Raw genomic sequence first — 10,236 nt, forward strand, 5'->3', positions numbered from 1 at the left:
TGCGTTCTGCCTTTGAGAAAAGAAGATATATATAAAATCATGTTATATATGTAGTTTCCCAAAGAAAAATTATATGCATTATCTAAAAATATAACCATGTTCAAGGAATATGGATTTTTCATGCCTAGCTTTATGAAAATATCACCTACCTTATACGAAAACCTTATGATCTTATAAATGGAAGATGAAACATCCATTCCATCACACTCCTAAGTCCTAATTATTCTGAGAGAAAAAAATAGGCTATCATAGTTTATGATAGTTTAATTTGTATATTTAACATTACTATGAGAAATTTTATTAGGTTTTGGTCAAGATATTTCGGTCAAAACTCGAAAGGATCCTAAATATGTTTTTGATTATGGGAATATCTTAAACCAAAATATATTTGCATATATAGTTTTATAGAAATTATTTTAATGTCATAGATTAAACATAAATGTTATAAATCATAGTTTTAAGACTATCTAAACATACTATCCAACAACAATATATAAAGGGGCAAAATATAAAAGCTACCTCAGACTTTATCCAAATTTTTATTTTGTGAGGTCTACTATTCTTTTGGATATGGTGTAATTAGAAATTTCGTTAATAAAATTTAAACTCTAAAGAAATAAAATATTTTTTGATAAATGTGTGCACTGAAAACTTAAAATCAAAATATGCAATATTTTGCTCAATCATAAAAATGTTTATAGTAGAACCAACAATTGTATAAATCAAAAAATATAAATAAGTCGGCAAAATAATATTCTAATAGCGAAAGATGGTTCAAATATATTATTACAATATATTTTATAAAACTATTTATCATATTTTAAACCTAAAAATCCTAAATTCTACTATAGCAGGTACGAGATCGCCATGACGTTGAAAATCAATTATGATGATGTGAAAGAGAAACTACATGACTTGAAATTGTCACTTTTCATGATTTCAACCACCGTATAGTCTTTACTCTTGACGATATGATACTTCTGGTCAAAATTGATGCTGCTATTTTTGATATCATCAAATCAATTTTCGTATTTACTAATGATGAAGATGTGAGGAAGATGACCCTCAACAACTTTGAGATATAAAATTTCTTTTCATCATCCAAGTACTCTAGCCATATTGTATTCATTATAAGTGTACATGTCAGTAGTTACTCTTTGTTGTTATTTAGCGTAATCTTATAAGTAGATTTTTGATGTTATTTTCTGCTCAAGGAAAAAACACAGTTTTATATATAGAGCTTTAATGATATCCCAATAGGTGGAGGTTGTATCGGTTTTCAATGAAAAAAAAATACTACAACTTCATGTGGAGGTGTCAATGACAAGAGGGTTTTTGTCCAACTTAAGCATAGTTAGTTGTCAAGCAGGCTAATTTTATTAGGTAGTTCCTGAATTTGTTTGTTCCTTTAGATTTTTATCTTATTTTCATTGGGAGTTTACTTAGCACCGACAGTATTTTGAGATGGAGGCTCTCCTGTTAGTAGAGATCGGGCCTCTAGAAAAGTCACCAATGGTGTCAGGAAGCTTAGTTAGGTCACTGAAATTGTTGCTCAAGTTGAGGAATCTCAACATTTGTCAAATTTCCAAATGAATGGGAAAGCCCATAGTTCATTAAAGTGCAGATATATCTAAATGAGAAAATTAATTAACTTACATAGGTATAGTTTGAATTAATTATCGCTTTCAGCTTAATTTTAGCTATAATTACGTGCGCCTCTCTCCTCTCTCGCGTCTCTCCTAGCTTATACATATGCAAATACAAATTATACAAATAGAATTATACATATACATATATAATTATATGACAAATATACAAATGCAATCGCCTCTCTCCACTCTTGTCCTCTCTTGCTCGTCTCTCTCCTCCCTCTCCCAATCTTGCTCGCTAGATTTACAAATACATATGTATATCCGTTACATATATACAATTATCTGATAGGTATACACATATACAATTCAACAAATATACATATACAACTCGCTCACCACTCTCATTCCTTTAACATGTAGCTATGTATCGTAATTTGCAAACTATAGCTATGAAGCATAATTAAAAATTATTTTAGTGGTTATTTGCGAAAGTTTCCCCTTCTAAATCATGTCAAATTTTCTTATTTATCCATTGGGCTAAAAATGAAAATCCATGTAAGATGGGCCCAAAAAAATCTTAACAAAAATTTCAATTTTCCACCCAATGGAATCAACAATCAAAATTATGTCTTCTTCATCTGAAATTATGTTTCCCGCCTCTACTGAAAACCCTAACAGCAGCAAATGGCGATTCACATGGGAAGCTCAATCTCACACTTCAACTCTCCGATTAGTCCTTTTCAATCCAAATATCAAACCTTGTACAGAAATCACTGTCAATTTATCTGTGGAGAAATCTCTGCTCACTGTCTGTTTCGTCGAAGGGGATTCAATTCGGGTACCAGTTCCTCGGATTTTAATTGACCCGGAAGCTCCGGTTCATTGCAGAGCATTTGATGATCATGTTGAAGTTAAGCTTTCTCTTCTTCTTCCTGTTGATCATCCGCTCATTTCAGGATTGGATTTATCGGAACCGGAGGAGGAAAAACCGGACTCAGATACTTTCTTTCCGTTCTCGGTGAATTATGGTTAGTCAGAAATGTTTTTTTCAAAATTGATTAGTTTCGGTTTTATATTTGCTAATTTGGATGTTAGCTCATTATTTAGCTATTGTTACTCTTCACTCCTGTATTTCCTTTTTCATAACTAGTTTCATTTGCTGCACTTGAGCCAGTTCTACGCTCCCCATACCTCACTTGTGGTATTACACTGGGTAAGGTCTTTTGGAAACAACCTATTTGCCTCCATGAGTTAGGAGTAAGGTTTGGGTGCACTCTATCATCACGAGACCCCAATTGTGGTTACATTGGGTAAGGACTTTTGGAAACAACCTATCTGCCTGAGTTAGGAGTAAGGTTTGAGTACACTCTATCATCACGAGACCCCAATTGTGGTATTACACTGGTATGTTGTAGTTGATGATGTTAGTGGTGCTTGGCTGATACATTGGGATACATCTAAAGGAATCTTACCATTTTACAACTTATGATTATGATATTGTATACTTTTCATAGTCCATAGATTAGTACTCAAGTATTTTTTTTTGTTGCACCAAAGGGTGTGATAGTTTGGTGATTTCTTCTCTTCTGCATCTCTTAGATACTATTTTAATGTATCCCTAACCAGAGGCAAATCTAGAATTTGAATTCTATGGGCTCAATTTTAAGATTATTAGCATTGCACTCATTATGTTTTTAAAGTTATGGGTTCATATCTACCATGTATTGCAATTTTAGTAAATTTTTGCACATAAGTTTATGTTCCATGTAAAAGCTATGTGTTGAATTGAACCTATAACTATATTGCTACATACTCCTCTGTTCCCAAAGTACTAGAGTGCAATAACTAATTATTAATTTTTTTCTTGATCTTCATGAAAGTCCACCTACGGTTGTCAATATGCAGAAGATAGAGCAGGACTTTTCCCTTTTTGTGTGGTGGATGGGTGGAGAAGACAAATTTGAAAATTTTCCATGGGATTAAACAGTTCATAATATTTATGTATAAAGTTTGTCAAGAATTCACTTTTGTATGTTTGTGAGGTATTCCAACAAGTAGCAAGACTCAAACTGCAGGATTTGATCAACATAACATGTTATGTCTGTTGAATCACTTTAGGGAGTAAAAAATACAACTTTAAAGTTCTAAAACACGTGTTAACTACTTGTCAAAAGAATGTGAAAGACTTGATTCTCTTGTGATACCAAGTCTAAAGAAAAAGGAATAGACAGTAATGCAGAAACTGTCATCTCCTTTGATGTGTTTATGTATTCCATCATTGAGGGACTGGTGATTTGTAATGCAGAAACTGCCATGTCATCTTGCTTTGATTTTATGTTTTTGGCAAACAGTTATGATCACTGCTTAACGTACTCTATGAGTCTACCCTTATTTGCATTCTGACACTTATAGAACTTATTGTTCATTTATTTTATTTCACTCTTATTAATTCTGCTTTGTTGGATTAGAAATAAAGAAATTATCTGCTATGGAGGAAGTTCATTTTTACTGCAGAAGTTGCTCAACTAAGTTAACCAAGGATATCAGGTAGGGCTTTTCTTTCTCTCAGTCGGGCAGGAAATGCCGTTATTTATTTTACGTGACTGCCATTGCATGTCTCTAAATATTTATTTTTAACAGATTATTTAATGAGATGCCATCAGTCAACTGGCAAGATGTTGCAGACAATTGGTTTGGGACATGTTGTTGCTCGTTTGGTGGTATAAGTGAACAGCTAGTCATGCAATTTGCAAAGTCATATTCTTGTACAACTGGTGTTTGCCTTATAACTGGCGCATCTGTTATCATATGCAAAGAGGACCTCGTCGGCTGTGAATTTCCTGAGTTGAAAGGGGACCAAACTTGTGATTCTCAGGTGAATTCAGCCAAGGTGACTTCTTTAAGACCTTGTCCTGAGGAAGAAAATAATGGGGTGAAACCAAACAATGAAGTTGTTGAAATGATGATTGTTGGTGATAGTTCAACATGCATACCTGAAGACAAAATGAAGTCATTGGCTGGAATTTCTTCCGAGGCAAACTGTGACACTAAAAACCATAATACTGGCTGTTGTACTAATAATCTTAGTGAGAGCTTTCCAAAGGAGAACGAATATGAAATGAATACTGAACTCTTAGATAAGCAGAAAATATTTCTTAAAGGCTGCCTTGGGGATGCTTTTATGTTGAGACATTCCAATCTTTCCAAAGACGTCAAGTGGATTGAATTTCTCTGTCCAAAATGTTCATCTCTTATTGGAGCATATCCTTGCTCCAGTGATAAAGCACCATTAGATGATGGAGTTCGACTATACAAATTTAACATAACTACTTGTTTGCCTGTTCGTGGATTGAATGATCTATTTAGGTAACCATCTATCATTCCCCCCTTAGATTTAGTTTATCTTGTAGTGTATTCTCTTATATTTTTCTTCTAAACTCAAACTTCTTTCCCAACTTGTGGTTCTTGAAACCATATGGAGCCTGTAAATAGGATTTTTTGTTAAATAGATGTGTCCTTTTGTTATATGTTTCTTGCCCAATAACATTTCATGGAGTTGATGTCTTTCTATCTCTCTTTAGAAAGCTGAAAACTAGATGAGAATGGTAACTTTGTCAATGGCGCAGTAATTGCTAAATAGTTTTCTAGTGCCATAAGTTAGATGTTGGCCTATCTGAGAGTCGAACAAGTTATTCGCTGATAGAGAGACATTCTCAGGATAGAGCTTATTTCCTCTTGTCTTTCGTGTATTTCCACTACTGATGTGCTATGCATAAGGAAGATATCTGACAAAGTAAAAGATAATCTCTATAGAGCATTTTTGGGACCAACAATGTCATGTAAGATTGAATGTTGGGCCTTTAAGGCCCAAAATATTCTAAGACGAGTGTTGTAGTAGTTTTGATGTTAAGATGAATGCATGTAGGTTAAAAGTTTACAAGATTTAAAATGATCACATCCAATGTTAGTGCAAGTAGTGCACATAAAGGATATTATAGCCACATCACACGTAGATATTCAAATGTGCCTATCTGGGTGTGTGCACTTGATTATTCAGGTGTTAAAGGAGACTTATCAGATTTGACATTACATGAGGGATACAATTTCTGAGAAGCAATACAAACTTAACCAAGTTCAGAATGCAAATGATCCATATCAGTGATGCAATTAGTTTGGATCACGTTTAGTTGTTTCATATTACATCTGGTGTTTATCACGAGTTTTCCTAGTTAAAAGACTATAAGTCAGTGTATTGGAATGAAATATGCCCAAATAGAGTGGAATGGATATCGAAAAATTCCATACATTCAACTCCAACTAGTTTGAACTTGAGGACAATTGATTGATTGATTTTGATTTCGTGATGTATTAATAAACTCACTGTGTGATTCCAGGGAGTATACTTTGGAAAGGATGTTTTCACGTCAATTGCTTGAAGCTGCACAAGACGAACTAACATTTCGGACCGTTGTCAGAGATATACACACCAAACGTGCACTTTCACAAATTGTTCTCCTTAACCCAAATGCATGGTGCTACAGTGGGTATTGCATGCATAACATGGAACCAGTAACCAAGATTAATATGTACCCCGTTGTCAAGCTATTGTTCTCTGCAAACATCAATGACACGGAACTTGAACCCAGGTGATTGCCTCTCTATTCTAGCTGCCCTTTTCTTCTGTCATTTGATGCCATCTACATGTATGTATAGGTTATCTTCCTCTATCTCTGCCTTAATGCTGGGCAGGGGAACATAAGAGGAAGCTGTGGGGGGAGGGGGGGGAGAGGTTGGTGTTCAAAGATACGTACTTTTATGTGCGCCAACTAAGTTTCAAGAACTGTACTATAAGTCTATAAGTAGTTGCCATATTGAAGTAAGTTGGCATGAACAACAACAACGTATCTAGTCTTGTGAAGATAGAGAGACTGTTCCCTATAGACCCTCGGTTCAAGTAAAACATGTCAAAATAATCAAGTATGTAAAGCAAATACATTAGCGAAGAATCTAAAGAAGAGAACAATAAGTTGGCACGAAATACTAAATTATTGTCTTCCTGAGATGATTTTGAAAAAGGTATACTGTTGTCATGCATTTTAAATAGCATCAGATAGTTGCTACCAATTTGAAAAGAAATCGTTTTTGAACACTCCAAGATGTAATTTTCATTAGAAATCCAACCGAAGGTTATCTAGATAAATCTTGTAGGACTTGTTGAAACTTGAAAGTAAGACAATGATTTGTTATTACTTTATCTGTTTCAACATTCTCATTTGCTGCATGTTCCTGGCCACTTTCTTCTCTTATTTCAATTGTGCATTTCATACCAATGTGTCCCATTACAATCCATTTCAAACTTTATGCAGGAACGTAGAAGAATGGGTGACCAAAAACCAAGCTGATGAAGTTTTCATGTTGCCATCTCAAGTGAAGGAACTAATTACAAATTTGGAGATGGCAAATACTATGTTGCCACCTTCACATATGCTGTTACAGGGTTTCTCTATGTCATCCTTCAAGAGATAAAGGGTTAGTCGTTTCAATCTCACTCGAAAGATCCTTGTGTTCACTCATTCAAAATTATCGAGGATCACATTCATCATATGTACAGTACACATGTTCTAACATGTTTACAAGCATGTTGATATCACTAGTTGAACATGTTAATGTCCTAGCGTGACAAATTGAGATGTGAATGTATATTAACTAACCATGGTTTTAACTTTTTAAGTTAGCGCAGTGTATGCATAAACGTATGATACATACACTAAAGTGGTGTACACACCATGTGAGTTTTTCTTTTTTCATTGTAGCAATGGCGACAAGTTGCTATTATTGGATTCTTTTAGCAAAGTTTGTTGTTCCAGAAATAACAGTAAAGCCCTTTTACAAGTCAAATATATCTGCCATAGATTTTATTCTATCTTTTTATGAGAGGTCAAAGCTGAAAAGTATTGGATTATGGAATGGGGAATATTACTAGCATTTGTTATCATTGCACTTCAAAGGCAGTGCCACAAAATGAGTAATCCATCTTGTCACAAATCCTCCATCTAATTCCAAACAAAACTGTGTAGTTCTTTCAGTCTCACAATTTGGAAAGGATTGTTTTATTTGTAGTGAAACCTTTAGTCTAATTAGCACCAAAAGAAAACAATTTAAGTGAATTAAGGAACCCTATATCATGCTTATAAATAATACTATTAAAAAGGATGAAAGTAGGAGGCAATCCAATGCAGAGGGGCAGAGATAATGGATCATAACCCCCCTAAACTCTAAATTAGTTTCATACTTAAATTATGCTTAGGTTATAGGGCTGTTTAAAACTGAATCGAAATCGATAACTCATATCAAAAAAAGTTATTGATTTATTAGTATTGGGTTATTGGTTTAGCGGTTTTGATTTTTTTTCTTATCGGGTTATTGGTTCTTAACGGTTTGAGATTTTTTCTTAACGGGTTAGATAACCCGATAGTAAATTAAATAATTATATTTAAATCATTTTGTATATAAAGTCCTTGACTTAGAGTTTGGTTTCTTAATTATATTTCTGGTTGTCTCAAACACTTCATTATTCTACAATGTAAAAATGTTTGCTTTTAAACAAGATATTACTTGTGAACTCATGTGCATGGTTTATTTAGTTTGTCACCTTGTTTCTAAGTGATTTTCAATGTTTTTTTTTTTTGTGTCAAATCTTAACGGTTAAACCGATAATTGAACCGATAACGATCAAAAACCGATAAACCAATAACCGATAAGCCAATATCTTAATGGTTCGATAACAGTTCTTCAAAACCGAACCGATCGATACACATCCCTATTAGGTTATGTTGAAAAATAATTCAGATATAAACTAAATAAATAATGTCAAGTTGAGAACGTCCCAAGGTATTATGCTTTTCTTCTGTCTATAAAGAAGAACGTGATTTTATTTATCAAGATTGTGACTACAATTTTGTGTATCTCCTTAATTCTTCTCTCTAGAGTTTTCTTGAGATTTAAGAATCATTAATAGCTTATTTCTCGAACGTAGAATGATTTAGGCTCCTTCCATGGTTCAAGGATCATTAATAACATATTTCTCAAATGTTGGATGATTAAGACCTCTTTGTAATGTATTTGATCGCTAGGAACGTCTGACAATAGTTTTTTGAAAGACAATATTTGATGCTTTGAACTTTTTATGAGTATATCATGAGTTTATGAGATATTCAAGAAGTCTCCTCAATGAAATGTGTATTCCTTTTTTATAGGTATGAGCAGCTTTCATAAAACTCGAGCGGACCTTAGAATTTGAGAATAGGGATCAAACTCGTCTCATAGTCTTATTTTAAATCTGGTAAAATTTAATGTCGACCCTTGGACCCCATGAAAAATATAGTACAAATTGATTGGCAATCTTTGTTGTCGTTGAAAATCTGTCTCCTTCAAAATGTCATAAAGCACACATAATTAATGCCAATGTCTTAAAGATCCTATGAACATATTCCCCTAAATGACATAGTGGCAAAATACATGCATACATGACATATATAGTCAAATAATTAAACTACTTTTTATATGAAGAAAAAAAAGAAGCATAAATCGCATGAGGAAAAAATGTGAGAGGGAAGTAGTAGAATCAAAGAATTAGATTTGTATTCTCACATTGTCAAATGTGTATATATAAATAGTAGTGTTCTTACATTGTCTATATAGCTCAAAATAAAAATAAGATTATATAGAAGCATATGAAGAAATGATAAAAGAAAAGAGTGTCTTACATGAAGGGTAAGTGCCTATTTGATAGCCAAGGATGACTTGCCTGCATCATTAGTTCTTGAGGTTTGTGATATATCATGTATATGCCATGTATACAAGCATTCTTCTTTGATGGCCAGGCAGTCTCCTTGGCTACTCTAATAGGTTCCTCTCATTCATGCTAGACTCTTCTCTTCTTATTTAGCTTCTACTTTAGTCGAGGCGGATTCAGAATTAAAATTTCATTGGTTCAACTTTTTTTTATGTTTATTGTTGTATTTGTTACATTTTTAATGTATTATGCTAAAATTTGTGCTCTTTATTTTATTTTTTGTATGGAGGTGGATCTAAAATTTTAAACTGGCAAGGTGTATAATACCACTACAAAGTTACTCATTTGTCATAACAAGTGGATGTAACAATCCAACCCTTATTTGACCCTGTTTCACAATTTGAAACTTCTCATACAAAATTTTCCAAAAATCAGCAATTGTAGAAGAATTTAATTTAGGGGTGTATTTTATTCATGCTGCAAAATTGAGGGTGTATTTAAGTTTAGTTAGTCAAGTTAAGGGGTGTTTTTAAGACTGATAATAGTTCGAGGATCAATGCCAACATATAATACACTATATCCTCATGTAAAAACCTCATCAAGAATCCTTATCTGTTTTCTGCAAGAAGCCTATTAGTGTCTTTTTTTTCCGCTCTTTCCAAATTCTCGGAGGATCAATAGTATTTCCACTTACCTTCCAGTATGATTCGAACCCTTAAATCTACCCGTAGATGATAGAGATGTTGAACCACTTGAGCAAGCCTTGTCTTTTTTCGCAACCTCTTTTCTAGCTATTGATTAAATTTTGTCCAATAATAAGATAAGTGTGAAAAAATATTTTTTTTTTTT

At 33.4% G+C, this 10,236-nt stretch overlaps 1 protein-coding gene across 2 annotated transcripts; it reads left to right on the forward strand.

The window, feature by feature from the left end:
• Positions 1–2,196: 2,196 nt before the first annotated feature.
• Positions 2,197–7,473, forward strand: LOC125860804 (uncharacterized). Of its 2 annotated transcripts, XM_049540827.1 has the most exons (6): positions 2,223–2,430; positions 2,549–2,620; positions 4,061–4,139; positions 4,233–4,958; positions 5,987–6,238; positions 6,959–7,473. In XM_049540827.1, exons 1-6 carry the CDS (start codon positions 2,277–2,279, stop codon positions 7,116–7,118), a joined length of 1,443 nt encoding a protein of 480 aa, XP_049396784.1. In that variant the 5' UTR covers positions 2,223–2,276; the 3' UTR covers positions 7,119–7,473. The 2 variants fall into 2 exon arrangements, with proteins under 2 accessions (XP_049396783.1, XP_049396784.1); XM_049540826.1 differs by having other exon boundaries at positions 2,197–2,620.
• Positions 7,474–10,236: the final 2,763 nt, after the last annotated feature.

The sequence above is a fragment of the Solanum stenotomum genome, chromosome 3, assembly GCF_019186545.1.
Source record: "Solanum stenotomum isolate F172 chromosome 3, ASM1918654v1, whole genome shotgun sequence".
Classification (NCBI taxonomy): domain Eukaryota; kingdom Viridiplantae; phylum Streptophyta; class Magnoliopsida; order Solanales; family Solanaceae; genus Solanum; species Solanum stenotomum.